General features: G+C 35.9%; 1 protein-coding gene across 3 annotated transcripts; it reads left to right on the top strand.

The window, feature by feature from the left end:
* Positions 1–403: 403 nt before the first annotated feature.
* LOC127869158 (uncharacterized) lies at positions 404–15,219 on the top strand. 3 transcript variants are annotated; one of them, XM_052411486.1, is made up of 11 exons: positions 404–567; positions 2,045–2,291; positions 3,852–4,089; positions 8,435–8,751; positions 9,525–9,671; positions 9,961–10,292; positions 10,725–10,923; positions 11,045–11,978; positions 12,377–12,479; positions 12,767–12,998; positions 13,556–15,219. In XM_052411486.1, the coding sequence occupies exons 2-11, from the start codon at positions 2,055–2,057 to the stop codon at positions 13,976–13,978; spliced, it is 3,162 nt and encodes a 1,053-aa protein (XP_052267446.1). In that variant the 5' UTR covers positions 404–567; positions 2,045–2,054; the 3' UTR covers positions 13,979–15,219. The 3 variants fall into 3 exon arrangements, with proteins under 3 accessions (XP_052267446.1, XP_052267439.1, XP_052267458.1); XM_052411479.1 differs by having other exon boundaries at positions 404–674; XM_052411498.1 differs by lacking the exon at positions 404–567 and adding an exon at positions 1,701–1,784.
* The last annotated feature ends 1,176 nt before the right edge of the window (positions 15,220–16,395 follow it).

Raw genomic sequence — 16,395 nt, 5'->3', positions numbered from 1 at the left:
AAGTAAAAAGTCTCCCGCTTAGACCACTCGACCGTCCATGCTCATGCAATGAGGTGATGTATTTTTTACTTACATACTTACATAAGCAATCTTCGTAGTTTCACAAAATATAACGACAACACAGAACTTTCCAAATTATTCAATCGTTTTGCGTTGCAACGCTTTATAATTTTCTGGTTTTTAAATCGTCAAAAGATGCATATAATGGATATTTTAGAGCATGGTGAATGTTCAGTATTAATATTTCCTGACAAATATCATAACTAAAAAGAAAATTTTCGAATCTGAAACTTCTTTTTTTAATTTTGTCAATTTACCAAAACGTTGGACGGCCCCTTTAATACACCGCGCAGAGATATGACTAATTGCGCCTCAACAACCGTTGCAAATTTTCTATCTTCCGGGTAGTTACTATGCCTGTTCTCGTTGCAACTTTAAAAGTTTATTTAAATACATGAATGTAACAACTAATATGCAGGTTAACCACGAGCGTGATTGAACAAGCCTAGCCAGTGTATTGAATTGCAGTGGAATACCACAGCGCTTTAACTCGGGGTAGTTAGACCGGTAAGAGACAAATAAGAGACAAATAAGAAGTGCTTCTCATTTTAAACTATCTGGATTTTATAGCATTGATGACTGCACATTGAAAGGATTGTCGAAGATTACCGCAAGTATGTATTATAAGTGGAATTCATCTTATCTTCCAAATTGCGTACTTTATTCAAACGTAGTTTTTTTTTAAAGAATACATTTACCAAGTTTGGCAATAGTGTTACTCGTTGCTACTAGGCTGTTAAATCACACTTTTGTGTATTAAACGATAATAGTTAATGATAATTGCTTTATTTGTTAAAGGATAATGCTTTTTGGCATTTTAAAAATGTGTTGCTATTCTTTGCTGTGTTAATGGAAACGATCCAAGTAAATATGGTACTTTTGAAAGATTTCGTACACACACTGAATTTGCAATCTGAATGCATCGACATCCATTTTGCGCGTGAAACTACGCTTATTTTATTAGATGCAGAGCATTTTATAAAATCTATCTCGAGGTCCGAGAATCATAACACGTTAAAAAGTCACAGTCGCAATATATGCCTAGCGTCTAGAAAACAGGCCTTGGCAAACAGCGTAGACCTAGATGAGACGCCGAATGATGCGGCGTCTCATATGGGTCGGCGCTGTTTGCTTAAAGGAATTTCTGTAAGAAATATTCTAAATATAGAAACAAATATACTAGACATCCCTAATTTTGGTAATAAATTGATCCAATTTAGAAGGTTGGGAGAGTCCACTAGGCATACATGGGTTAAGTATGTACCACTATCTATACCTAATATGCACAATAATTACACGCCCTAGTCTCTTTGATTTTATTTAAATCCATATACCGGTATGCCTGTTGTAGTTATATGGTGTCATTATTGCTTTTCTTGCTCTTTTGTTAAAGGAATTATACAAACCATTACTGATTGAAATATCAAAATTTGAAAAAAAAGTCTAACTGTAATAAATAGTTTCAGAAGAAAATACTAAGCCACATGCCAAGCTTTTTCATCTATTTGATTAACCTAAACTGAACATCTGTTTTTGACCATTTTATTGAACGCTTATTACCAACTCATGCGTAAAATTACTTCCTTATCAATAAAATTAAAGCATACGAGAGTTCGTTGCGGTATATTTATCTTCAGCAAACCCAACGTTACATAGCGGGCACGGATAGATTCGAACTGCAAATTCATTGGAATAAAATATTGACCTCCATAAATCATTTTATGGTATATTGATTGTTTTGTTTAATTGCTGATTTTATCATTGGACCATGACCAAAATGTTAATACATAATTGATAGCGATACATGTATTTGTGAATTTCCAAATATTGAACTGAATTTTGATAAGTTTTAAGCACATTATTAGGAACATAGAAATATAATAACTCAGTGTGTCATACTAATAAAATGTTGAGTTTTATATTTATGTTACACATTTAATTAATTGCGTTTGACGAAAGCTCAAATTAATCCTTATTGTTTTAGACAAGTTACTATGGCGGATGAACCCGATAGGATAATGTATTCTACCATACACGAAAACAACACAGACGATGACGTTCATCAGGGTCTAACATACCAAGATATAGAGTTACTTCCGGATTTGAGTGACGCTATCGCGTTGGCTGAAACGCACAATGTCGACTATGACGGTCTAGAGTCGCTATCGGAATTCAAGTGTAGGCTGAAATGTCATCTGACGCTGACCAAGTCAGGCAATTTAAAAGACAAGGTGTTTGAATGTTTTATTTGCCTTATTATACAACTATTATTCAGAGTCAAAGACAGCATGTGTACACATTAATCTCCATTATTCTTTAATTAAAAGGAGGTAGAATATGTTAATCTATATTAAACTATACGATGTCATAGAGGTGAAATTCACTTCTCTTTTTTTAAATTGCACTCCTCTTTTTTCTATCTCGTGGACTCGTGGCCACGAGTTAGCTATGTCGCGGCCTCGAGTAACTAAGTCGAGGCCACGAGATAGAAAAAAGAGGAGTGCAAAACTAAATAAAAGATGAGTGCAATTAAAAAAGCGCGGTTGCAGTAAATAAAGGAAGGGTGCAATAAACAAAAGAGGAAAGAATGTTAGCTATCTCGAGGACGACTTAGATAACTCGTGGCCACGGGTTAGTCAGCAAATCAAATCGTTCCATATGGTCGTCCATGGTGATCTTTATACAAAGGGAAGTAATCATCACAGTAAAAGTCCGCCATGGCCAGCTATATATATGCGTACAGAATATTTGCAGATGTTACGCAAAATTTGATTGGCTGACTATCATCGCTCATTTACTGCATCGCTCTTTTTTTAAGTGCACTCCTCTTTTATTTAGATTTAAACTCCTCTTTTTTCTATCTCGTGGCCTCGACTTGATGATCACGAGTAAGTAAGTTGTGGCCTCGAGTTACTTAGTCGAGGCAAGGAGATAGAAAATGAGGAGTGCAATTTAAAAAAGAGGAGTAAATGTCACCTCTATGCCACCGTACAACTAATTATTTTAGATCCAGCTGTTCCATATATGAACCTTCTATTGAGCGTCGTTCTCGGAAAACCGGGCTGAATGCATGTGCGTAAAATGTCGTCGAGGATTAGCCTGTACAGTTTGCACACTGTAATAAGGGACGAGACTTTCTACGTGCATGGGTTTTTGAGGCATCTTATAAAACAAATCCAGTCTAGGCGGAAAGTGTCGTCCCTGATAAGCCTGAGCGGCGGACTGCACGGGCGATTATGGGACCTAACTTTACGCACATGCATTAAGCTCCGCTTTCCTAGAGCGAGACTCAATAAATCATGGTTTGTAAAATTAAACTAAACTTGCTAAAAAAAAAATTTCGTAAAAATTAAACAAATACTCTTTTTAACATCAATACCATTGCTTTTTTATCATGCTTGAACATCTTCACAAAAAGATTATGATAGGTAGAAAAATGTGTAATTTATATAATGAAAACGAAGCGATATTATATTTTTGGGTAATAACGTAAATCGCTTATCTTCTGTATATGTTAAATATCGATCCTTTGGGTACGATTCGCAGGCAAAAGGCGTTCAAAAAGCAGCGAATATGTGTTCATGTGACAGCCAAAAGGCGTTTTAAAGTCAGTTAAAAGACGTGTTAGATTCAGCCTAAAACTGAATAAACAACCGTTTTTATAGTGTGCAACTATATAGTATGTGTTATAAGATCCGACATTTCTGACAAATAAGTGAATAGAAATTTCTCACAATATATTTCGTATGTAGACTAGTGTACATTGAATTAAACAATTTACCTTTTTTAAGATTCAACGACAAATCGCCGATGTTGGTAAAGACGATAAAATAAAACGAGAAAATTTGTGCAGAATGGTCAATGAACTAAAGAACGTGTTTCCCAAGAAATCCCTTACACAGACGATCAGAAGACAGGAAATTGTCGAAGAGCTTTTAAACAAGGATGGATCAACTGACGACATACGCGAAGATTGTGATAAACGAATTGCGAGCCTCCAAGAAAAGGAATGCGTCATATTGATAGCAGGTGATATTTTTTAATGTTTTATATTTATAGCAGTTGATATGCATTCTTTAATTGCCATATTTATAACAGGTCTTACGTCATTTTAATGCGACCCACCTGATAGCAGGCGATATGTATTCCAAATGCGTCATATTGCTAAGCAGACAATAAATATTCATAGTAAGTCACATCGATAGCAAGTCATTTTTCGTTTGAAAAATCAAAATTCTAGCAGTTGATATGTATTCGTGTTTTGTCATATTGATACCATGCGATATATATTATAATGCGTCATATTGATATCATGCGATATATATCGTAATGCGTCAATTCGATAGTAGGCGATATATGTATAGAATAACAGGTTACTGTCCCATCGTTTTATAATTTATCATATCACCGCATTGAAATCTGCCTGATATAACTTTGCCTGATATATCATGGTCAACAGGAAGTTCTTATATCAGTCAATGTTTGGAGTGACGTGGGATTTGCAATAAAGCCAACAATTTCTATCAACATGAATCAGATTCAACAAAACAAACAATTTGATACCAAGAACGTACATATTTTATTCTAGTTCAATGTCACAAATCACAAAACGGTTATTTTTTTAAAAATCACCACAGCCCGCACGACAGAAGTTAAACGACGACATCAATGGGACAATAAATCTTAAATATTGATATAGACATTGCACTCGCAAGTGTCGTACAAAGATTCAAGACAAATGATAACTGTATGCTAATCTTCAACAATTTAAACAAACGATTTAACACGCTTATGTCAATATTGACACCATGATCAAAATGGCGATTTCAATACACATCTCCAAAATGGCGTCTCCAAACTATTCGGTGAAGTGTGTTCTTCGATTAAATTTGTCGCTGTAGTCCATTCCTATGGAAGGGAATATCCGCCAGTGCATGCATGCTGCTAAATTACAATTTCATTTTGCTTAATGACAATTGTAGTTTACTTCATGACAACACCATGTTGATATATTACAATTGGTAATACCCGCGATTACATGCATGTTGCTAAATGACAATTGCATTTTGCTTTGTTTTATTTGTTTTAAACGAATATGTTGTATTAAATGAACAAACTGTCAGCCGCTAGCGGAAACTGTAGACGGACGAACGAACGAACAGACGGACGAACGAACGGAAGAAGGGACGAACGAACGGACGGACGAAAGAAGAGACGAACGAACAGACGCACGGATGAACGAAGGCATTATGAACTCCACGGCACAATACAGTCAAGAAATCCGGTCAGCGAAATCGTCCGACTGCAGAACGAACAACCAAAAGCAAGTTTAAATAGTGTTCAAGACGAACGAACGAACTGACGGACGGACGAACGAATTGACGGACGGACTAAATAAAGGACGAACGGGCGAACGGACAAACGAAGGAACGACCGAAGGTACGGATGGACATATGCATATGCGGACTGCACAGACTAATATGGGACGACACCTTACGCACATTCATTAAACCCCGTTTTCCAAAAGCGCATATGCCTAGAGTATTATTCAAGATTAGCCGGCTCAGGCAACACAGGTTAATCAGGGACGAAACTTTACGCCTAAACTGGATATTCGCTTCCTTTAAAGGAACAGTGCCATAAAAGCGGAAAATGTTGCGCCGGACTAGCTTGTGCAGTCCTAGAGTGTCAAACCAGACTAGCCGGCGCATTCCGCACAGGCTTATAGGGGCCGAATAATTACGGGATTTTGCTTAGAAAATCTTTACTTTAAAGGAAAAATACCATAAAGGCGGAAAGTGTTGTGCCGGATTAGCCTATGCGCACTTCAGAGCATAATCTCTGATGACACTTTAAGAATGTGAATTCGGCCCAGTTTTTCCAGAATAAGGCTCACTTTAACGCTTGTGAGAAATGGGGCGTGTCGATAGATTTTCCACGCGTTTAATTACAAAAAATAGATACAATCAAATAACGAGTTTCGTTTTTTTTTTGGTTTCGAAAATCTTTCCTGGAAAACCGTAAATATTTTAAATGCGGTCAAGTAGCATGATTTTGAAACCGCATCCTAAAAAAATATTTTCGCACATAAATTCCCATGCGTTAAACCTGCCAATACAATATTAAACTAACAAAATAGAGTTGAACCAAAGGTAAACCAGTTATAGTTGATATTAACATGTGTATTTAGTATCCCTTTACTGGCCATATAACTCATTCAGCTTGACACTCATGTATAGGCTTGTTATTGACTACCATGCCTGCTGTAACCACTTTCGGTAATAGTTTTAATACACTGGGTCATATAAATGACAAGTTGCCTTTTCAATTTTTAAGTAATAATTGGAATTTACTTGAATAATATATATGATATTATTGTGCATTACAAATGTAATTAATGCGTGTATTAAGTATCGTTTAAAGTACCTATCGAATTTCATTTAGTTTTTTTTTCTAACCGAAAATATTGTCTAGGCGGAAAAGGTCGTCCCTAATTAGCCAGTGCGGACTGCACATGCTAATCTAGGACGACACTCTACGCACAAGCATTAAGCCACGTTTTCCCAAGCTCATATACAAATACGAATGTTGCGTGTGATGGGAAAGATATGGGCAGAACGCCATAAACCAGGACGCTGGTGTGACGGGAAGGCGAAAAACAGCATTTTTACCGAAAAAGTCATTGGCGTCCTTACTACGACAATCAGAAATTTCCAGAAACACAATCTTAGGTCGCCGTAAGGACGCCAGTAGTAGCTAACGTACTAACAAAGTAATACAAAACAATAAACGTCTCAAGTCATTTGTTTCACAAAGTCATGTCGAGCCTCGTGGTTCCGGTGTTATTTATTTATTAGCGAATAGGTCTTTAAAACTACTAAATTAGTACATCGGTATATGTGAGTTAGGGGGTAGGTAGTTATAGTGTAAATAGCAGACATGTAACATGAAAACACAATTAGAGGTAGTTAGTGAACGAGAACAAAACATATCCGGAACAAATATTACTAAAGATCGATGACACGAAACAATTAAGTGTCATTATTACACAAAGAAATCGCCTTCAACCCTTTATTTGCGTCCTCATTCCGCAGTCAGAAAAATGATATTCAAGGGTGAGGCATCGACTTATTTTTTTTTAACGAAAAATGCCTAATGTTTCCTTATCATTTTCTTAAAACATGTTCGAGATTCGCAACAAAACAGTCGATATGCGTATTGAAAGTAAAAACATCAACATTAAATTGCTAATGGTAATTCGTGTCGCCGCATTTATCATGTTGTAGACGGCTATGTTTTACCCGCTCACCGCTTTTTAGTAAATGAGGCTATTGGAAGACGGTATTTCGACACAATGAATATTCATTGTATTTAAATGAGGCATTTTTTTACGGAGGATTCCAGAGATAGTCGATATATCACGATTGATACCGGAGATTTTCATTTTGATGTTTAGAGTGATCTCCCGGAAATAGTAATTTGCGCTGCAATTTGCGCTGGAATTATGTTTTTGAATACTGGTTCTCCTTTTCGCGACGTGAACTATTTATAATGGCGGTGTATGCAAAACCGAAAACTAATCCTAAATCAAAAACGCACTAGCAATCGACTTAAGAAAAATATAGATCCACAAAGATATTAACAGCTTGTTAAATTCAGTAGCAACATAGCCAAATGCATATAGTAAAACAAAGAACGTCGTTAGAATTAGCATTCATACAAAGTCCAAAAGGTGAACTGCAGTTGTCAATAACACACACGCAGTAAAGATATATATGAAGTAAATATAAACTTATCAATATGACACAAGTATATGAAGTGCTTGTACAACTAATGTAACTAGGCGAAATGCAACTACCAATACCATGTTACAGAATGCACATGACAGTTGTTAAAATAAGAATTTCATTTAACATGCATGCATGCACTGGCGGAAATCCCCTTCCATACATTCCATGGTACAAGCCATTCGATTGATCAAGTGACTTTCACAAAACACCATACGATGCTGAATGAACAATCGATATGACTTATACATCTGCAATGCGTCATTAGTTTCATGTCATTGCATTTTTCATGAATTGTATAATTGTGTAGTTAGCAAACTAGATCACCATAGGTCGAAAAGAACGAAACTAGTTTTTCTCTATATATTATGTTTAAAATGTGTATCTGTATTTTATTATCACATTTTGTTATAACGGAAACTTCATTCAGCATTTATAACAGCCTACGGTTTACCATGTGTAGTATAATTCCCTTTTTAAGAAAATGCTATATTAAATTTGATATTAATTATTTAAAGTAATTATTCTCATATTATATTATCAATCTTGGTATCCGTACAAACGCATATTTGCATCCACTTATACAGGAGAGTCCTCCGCCGGCAAGTCTAGTTTACTGAACGCAATCCTCGGAGAGGAGATCCTACCGTCCCACATGCTGCCATGTACCTCATGCATTACTGTGATCAAGTATTACGCATACCGAAACGCCATTATCGTGTACCGGGATGGCCACATTGACAAGATCCCTAACCTGGACAAGGAGGGCCTGCAACAACTACAACAAAGGGCCTATTTCTCGAAGGCCAACCAGAACAAGCCTCACGCGGATGTATACGCGGCTAGGAAAGAAGAACACGATATAGCAGAAATTCAAGTGTATTTGCCACTTCCAATGTTAGCAGTAAGTAGACAAAATGCATCAAAAAGTTTGAAAATAGTATTGAAATGTTAATTTAATGTATAGAACTTCATCAAAATGTTTATTAAAATAGGTTTTTTTATTAAAAAGTTAACGTACCTCATTTTCTGAATTAAATCTGTAAAAATGGGGTTAAATGCACTTGCGTAACCTGTCGGCCCAGATTAGCCTATGCAGCTCGCAGTCAGGGGCGACACTTTCCAACTAAACATGATTTTTATTAAGAAGACACTTTTTTAACGAAAAATACAATAACAGAGGAATGTGTCTTCCCAGATTAGCCTGTGCGGATTGCACATGCATTAAACCCCATTTTCACAGAGCACGGCCCAAATTGAATGTAATATAAAACCTAGTTGATCTCGAACAGGACTGTAGAATGAAGGTTAAAAAAATAAGAAAGAAAATGCAAAATTTAGTATGTTTTCTTTAGCAGCTCTATGGCTTGAACTAAAATAAATATAATATTGACAACTGGACAACACTTAGTTAGCAATTGTAATTTTTTTTTTCGAGCAAACAAAATAATACTTCATAAGAATTATTCCTTTCTTTGAAATGTTTAGTGCAAAATTCTCTCATTAGCGAATAATCCTTATCACTTTAAAAATCCTTAACCATGTTATTGTGCGTTGTCCGAACGGTTAAACACTGATAAATATCGTTAATATTTAATTTAAGTTAATGTTTGCGTACTGATTGATATGGTGTATAATCAGAACTGTTAAATATTGGTTTAAATGGGTTAATTTCAGAACGGATTAGTACTTGTTGACACTCCAGGCATCGGTGAAAATGAGTTCTTAGAGAACTATTTGATGGAGTACATACGCACACACCAGATACTTGGCTTCATGTACATCATTATGACGGACAATGCGCTTGGAATAGCAGAGGACAGGGTAAGGGTTATAATATTAAATCACCTGGAACACGTATAATATAGTTTTTAACATGATAAGATGATAGTGACGTTTTGTTGAAATTTAACTTAATTAATTTATTAAAAATATATATCGTTTGTGAATTAGTGATTGCAACTTGTAACGATTAATATAATGTTAACTTTTTTCAAATCTAGAAATGAAAAAAAGACAGAATGATTGGCGAATCGACGATTACCTGATAGTAAAAAGGCTTCCCGTCTTGATTATATTTCTGGAGTTCCATTTTCTCTTTCTTTTGTTTAAGTTAGTGAACCTGATGAGCTTGATAATCAAATCGCAGAAGTCAAGCACAGACATAGTCAAGTTCAATCCTAAAGCCGCCCTGTTCGTGTGCAACCGCTGGGACATGGTAAAGGACGAAGACAAGGACGCTGTGAGGCGAAATGCAATCAATCAACTGGAAAAGACTTGGCCTGAGTTTGAACCCAAGCTTGCGGTGTTCTTTTCAACTATGGCTGCTCTGCGTGAGCAAAATGTGAATCCTGGGTATGTAACGGACGAGTTTGTGGCGCTCCTTCTTGGTCTGCAGTCACTCGTCAATGTGTCACTAGACAAGAGAATCCATGCGTCATATAGGTAAAGGACTGAAACAAATATATATTAAATACTTACTTATATAACTAATTGTTCCCGAATCATTCTTTTTTCAAAGAACATAACTGATGCAATAGTTACCAGTATAGTAAGAAAGAAACATAGTTTGTCAAACTATAGTTGTTTTAAGTTGTATAGCATCATTCCTGCGATAAGATGTTCGAAATAGGACATGCATAATACAAGCGAGAAAAGTTTCAGTCTGAATGAGCATGCGCAGTCCGCACAAGCTAGTTCCAAAGCAGCACTGTTCGTATACAATTAAACGTGAACTCACTGAAACAAAATCTTCCCAAATTGCTGATAATCTTTTCGTTGTTCTGTCTATGACTCTTCTTGAACGCAGAGTAATACTAATATTTATAAACATGGGAAATACCAAAGTCCTAAAAAAACACTGTCTGACCGCTCCAGGTGGATGGGCAATGTGCTTCAACGAAGTGTGCACTACCTACGAACTATGGTTAGAACACTAGAGATGTCCGGCAGAGAAAGACAGCGGAAGTCAGCCGAAGCCACACAGAAATTGAACGTTTTGGACAGAAAAGCAGGGGACGTAGTGAAGCATCTAAAATCCGAAATGGAATACTCAGTTCGACATATAAGCGACGAGGCTAGTATATATCTACATGTTAAATACTACTTTGTATTGTGGTGATCATATTACAATAAACACTAAAAATTGCGGATAATTAAATCGTTACTCTGTGTTTCTATCTGACTCTATTATCCAGATAAAGAAATATCTCCAAACAACGCAAGCCGCTCGAAAACTTTCCCACAAGTACGGAACCAAAGACGGTGAACTGCCTAATATGCAGCATGCTTCTGGCACTTGGGAATGGGTAAAACGACACATCGAAACTGCTTTTGACAACCGCCTAAACGATCTGTTGGACGAATGGGATCGAGAAACACAACAAATTTCAGACGTTGAGAAGAAACTGTTCCGTCAGGCGAAATTGCATTTGAGTGATCTTGAAAGCGAAATGACTGAAATAGAAAAGGAGTGTCACACTGAAAACTTACCAGCTGCACTTCGTGACAGTGGAGTCTTTCTCAATAATTTGTGCAGGTCTATTGAAGATTTCGAGGAAGATTTGCTTTTCGACCACAAAGTTCCACATAAACTGCTGTCTCAATTAAGCAAGAAAATTACTCGGCAAATACGGAAGAAACGAGAAGACTTAAAATTGAAGGAATACGAAAACAGTCCATCAAAGGTTGCACAGAAACAAGCTGAAAAATTACTCGATAAAATGTTGAAAGACAAAGACCCTCGTCTGGAATCTTTTGTCCGAGAGTTTCTACAAAGACCCTTCAATTATATATCTCGTTTAGAAAGTAAAATCCCCTCTCTGATCGACTCCAATAAGGAGCTACAAGGAAGATTTGAAAAAGAAGTCGTCGATGAGGGTAAAGAACGTCAGCACTATGTTGAAATGATGACTCGCATTGAAAAATTACGCACAGACCTAGTTAGGTATGGTGAACTTTCTGTGTTTTGCAACGACTTTGAAAACGAAGACATCGAAATTGTTCAGCACTTTCACGAGTCCAAAGGTCGAAACATGAAACGGAAACAATCAATGGCTGACCTGATGCAAGCAAATCAGTTGAGCGATGATACATGCTCGACTATTGTTCCTCATGGACAGTGGCACATAGGTAGGCATTTGTTTTGTTGCACTTAAATGGTATATTGAACAAAAATACTTGTATGACTATTACAGATACAAAAGCTATCAATTGACTATTCATATGTTATGTAGTTTCAACTCACAGTGCCAACTCCAGTAACAAAGCCAGTGTTTATAATAAATCGCTTTTTATGATCTTCACATACTTTTAGTATGGTTGTTTTTTATTGTCGTTGCTATTTAAAAAAATTAGCTGAACTATTTCAAACAATTAAATGTATATGAGAAAAACGAGCGAGGCCATAACATATAAACATACTTTTTGTCAAAAATGATAAAAAAAACACGTGATTACAAATCTGATAAATATATACGAATGTTACCAATGTCATGTGAAAAAGGTTAATTAAAATGGTTATTTTCTAGTTCACATCGGACGTATAAGGCGGGGAAGTGAAACTGAGTATGTTGTGGTAAAACTGTACAAAGTAAAAATTGACAACATGCAAACGGAATTAGCAAAACTACGGTAAGAAAAATAAATGTGTGTGTGTTCGCCTAGAAAAAGTGTTGTTCATTTTGTTTCTTGGGTTAAACTTGACCGATTTTGTAATACAATATTGTGTTTTATTTTGTTAAATAATACTAATTTAACAAATATTCTTCAGTTTGATTATAAAATATATGCTGTCTCATTTGGATTAAAATCCGTGTATGGAATATACAGTTAATTATTATAACCAGCTGATCTTTAGAAATGCAATTTCGAAGCAACTTATAAAACGTTACCCAATAGATTATTAATCCATATTTTAGGTGTTTACTTCACAACGACGTCTGTTTAGCAGAATTTCTGGGAGTACATCATCAACCAGATTTCATGACACCAGCTTTAATCTTTAGTGGAAAGCTACAATCTGCACACAATTACACACGAACCCATCCAGACGTCAATAAGCCGAAACTCTTGGAGGAAGTGTTGACTGGTCTACAGTATATTCACTCTAAAGGCTTGGTCCATATGGAACTCTCGAAGTACTCATTAACGGTAAGATATCAGAGACTGCGTGTATATCGAGGGGTGAATGGAAGACTGTTGTAACTCATATTAAATAAAGAAGGAGATACAACAGTTTTCCGTTCAGCCCTCGATATTCATTCTCAATTAATTTTTTCTACTGCAATACGAACTTTTAAATACTGAGGCTTATAAAAAAAATATTCCTCCTTCGTTGAAATGTGTAACGTTAAAGTCGATGAGAAAGGATTGCGACAGTTTGAATGGGAAATAAAAAGCAAACCAAAATTAAAGATTTCTCAAATATAAATATATATTAGAAATCGACTAATATGACTAAAGATTTCTAAGCAGATGAATTACATTGAAATGTCTTACGAGACTAACACAACGTGGGTATATGTCTGAATTTGTCATACTTTTGCTGAACTTGGATGGTTCGGGTGTATTTTTGGTTCAGTCGATATAATACAATTTTATTTTCATATGATTTCGCTATTGTAAAGGTTAACTGCTATCATGAAGGTACAATTATATTTATTAAATTGCATGAATCGGATTATATGTATATTTATTGCGTTTAAAAGGTCAACGCGAGTGGAAATGTCCAGATGACCGGACAATGCCTCCCTCGAACAATGACGGCCGATCCATACAACAACGTCTCTTCAAATGTTTATCTCGCACCGGAAGTACTCAGGGGGAGTATTTACGTCGCGCATGCGGACATGTATGCATTTGCAATTTTGGCGCTCGAAATAATGGATCCCAAAAAATCGGACGATGACAGAATTGTTACCTTAACCAGGCAAGGCAGTAAGGCATTGCAAGCGGAAATTATGCAGCTTGAACTTGATAGCCGTGTAAACGAAAAGCTTACTGCATGTTTGAATGCAATGGAAGAAAGACCTAGTGCACAAATAGTAGCAGCCACGTTGAAGTTCAAGGACCGGAAGTTGTCGACATTAGCTCCACGTAATATTTTCGCGAGACTCACATTAAAAAAGTAGTAATTTGCAAGCTTGTGACAAGGAGTACCAGTACTCGATTTAAGTTTAGAAACCTAACTATTTGGAGTTAATATTTTAGAATAACAACACATCTTATTGTTAACAACAATTATTAGTTTGCGCCAGTACAAATTGTGCCGTTTACGACTCTCGAATGCATACCATCGAAATTATTAAAACGTGTAATGCATCAAATGCGTTTTAAACATTAAGTACTAGAGCTTGGGCCGTTTCAATTTTGATATATGTTATATCTGTGATCACGGACATTTGCCTCAAAATATGCTTTTAACAGTATTCAGTCTTATTTTTAACAGTTTGTTTGTTGGTATGATTTAGTTTGACGAATGTGCACAACATAAAATTCGACAATCGTCTAAAAGTTGGACACATTAATTACATTAAAAGGCTGTGATTGTTTGCAAGATGTGTTAAAAAATCGTTTTCTTGTGAGAAGAATCTCCAGAAATGTTTGTACACACAATCCTGTAGAATATCGAATACTCTAAATAGTAATAATAATATAATGAAAATAACTTAAATGAACGCATTTGTCTTCGTCTGGGTACGAACCATAGTTTTACACTAATACTAAGTTTGTCATCCAGCTGTTAGAAATTATTAGCGTGTTGTAAAGGATTCCCTGACTATGGTTCCAACGGACAATTGCTCCTAAGTTATTTTTGACACGGGCGGCACTTCTTTCTTCTGTTATTTTGCCAACGGGACAATGGTTCCTTCATTATGTTGACAGCACGCACATTAGTTAATTGATTTTATTCACTGCACGGACATTGGTTTCTACAAACTATTGACACCCCGGACATTGGTTTCTACAAATTATTGACACCCTGGACATTGGTTTCTACATACTTGGAAGTGAATTGGAGGGAAAGTGCCAATATAAATTACATTTGTCGGCTTATTATAAATCGGCTTACTGTTCGAAAGTAACATAAATTTAGTTATCGGCTAATTATGAGCTGATAGTCTTTGATTGGCCTATGCTAAATTGTGAAGTTTGGCATTTTATTGTAGTAACACATGTCCGCGTTGTCAAAATAATGTAGTAACTAATGTCCGGGTCGTCAAAATAACGAGGGAATAATTACCCGAAAAAAACTAGGAAAAAATGCCCGCCTATGTCGAAATAAGCTTGAGAACTATTGTCCGTATATACCAGTGTTCGGATATCACTGCCCCCAACATGAACGTCTCAAAATAAAGTATATCAAACAAAATTATGCTTGTTTTACAAACTACAATCCCATCATCTTAGATAAAATCGTACATTATAAGACACGTTCCTGTTAAGTTGCATGTTTGAAAAATATTGATTGGTAAATAGAATAATGAAAATCGGTATTGTTTTTTTAAAGATGTTTAAATAAATTAAATTTCATTAAAGAATCTAAAGCAGTGGTCATGTTTTCATTGAGCCATTGTATTTTTCGAACATATTTTCATAAATAATAGTTCTTTCAATTTGTGCATTTTAAGAAATAAGAAACTTGGGATTTTGCTGCTCAAATTGGCTTTTTTTGCAAATACGAACAATACTTAACTTAAACAAGTGCGTACCAAACAATACAACTTTTTTAATCAACAAAGTACTCAGTGTATGATGTGTTGTAAATTGTGACATAGATCACTTTGTTCCGGGCGAAATGTCTCCGTAGAATGTAAACCAATATTCAAATTGCATCATTCCGTATGTACTTTAAATTCAAGTGAAAAACAAGTTTATGGTAAGCACGCACAATAATTTGTAATATATTTTTAGTTTAATAATAGCAATAAAATTTAAAAAAAGACTTTAACAAGGGCTGTTTGTAAAACATGCATGCCCCCCATATGGGCTGTCAGTTGTAGTGGCAGCCATTGTGTGAATACGGTTTTTGTCACTGTGACCTTTGACCTAGTGACCTGAAAATAGGGGTCATATGCCAGTAATGATCAATGTACCTATGAAGTTTCATGATCCTAGGCCTAATTATTCTTGAGTTATCATCAGGAAACCATTTTACTGTTTTGAGTCACTTTGACCTTGACCTTTGACCTAGTGACCTGAAAATCAATAGGGGTCATCTGCCAGTCATGATCAATCTACCTATGAAGTTTCATGATCCTAGGCCTTAGCGTGTTTGAGTTATCATACGGACACCATTTTACTATTTTGAGTCATTGTGACCTTGGCCTTTGACCTAGTGACGTGAACATCAATAGGGGTCATCTGCCAGTCATGATCAATGTATATATGAAGTTTCATGATCTTAGGCCTAAGTGTTCTTGAGTTATCATCCGGAAACCATCTGGTGGACGGACGGACCGACTGACTTTAAATCCATTGTATGGCATGCTTGGTGAAGTATTTATGGTAGATATTTGGTCTTATGGTACATACAAATAACATAACA

Source organism: Dreissena polymorpha, chromosome 1, assembly GCF_020536995.1.
Source record: "Dreissena polymorpha isolate Duluth1 chromosome 1, UMN_Dpol_1.0, whole genome shotgun sequence".
In the NCBI taxonomy this organism is placed as follows: Eukaryota; Metazoa; Mollusca; class Bivalvia; order Myida; family Dreissenidae; genus Dreissena; species Dreissena polymorpha.
Note: the sequence above shows the minus strand (reverse complement) of the source record. Positions and strands in the feature narration are given on the sequence as shown.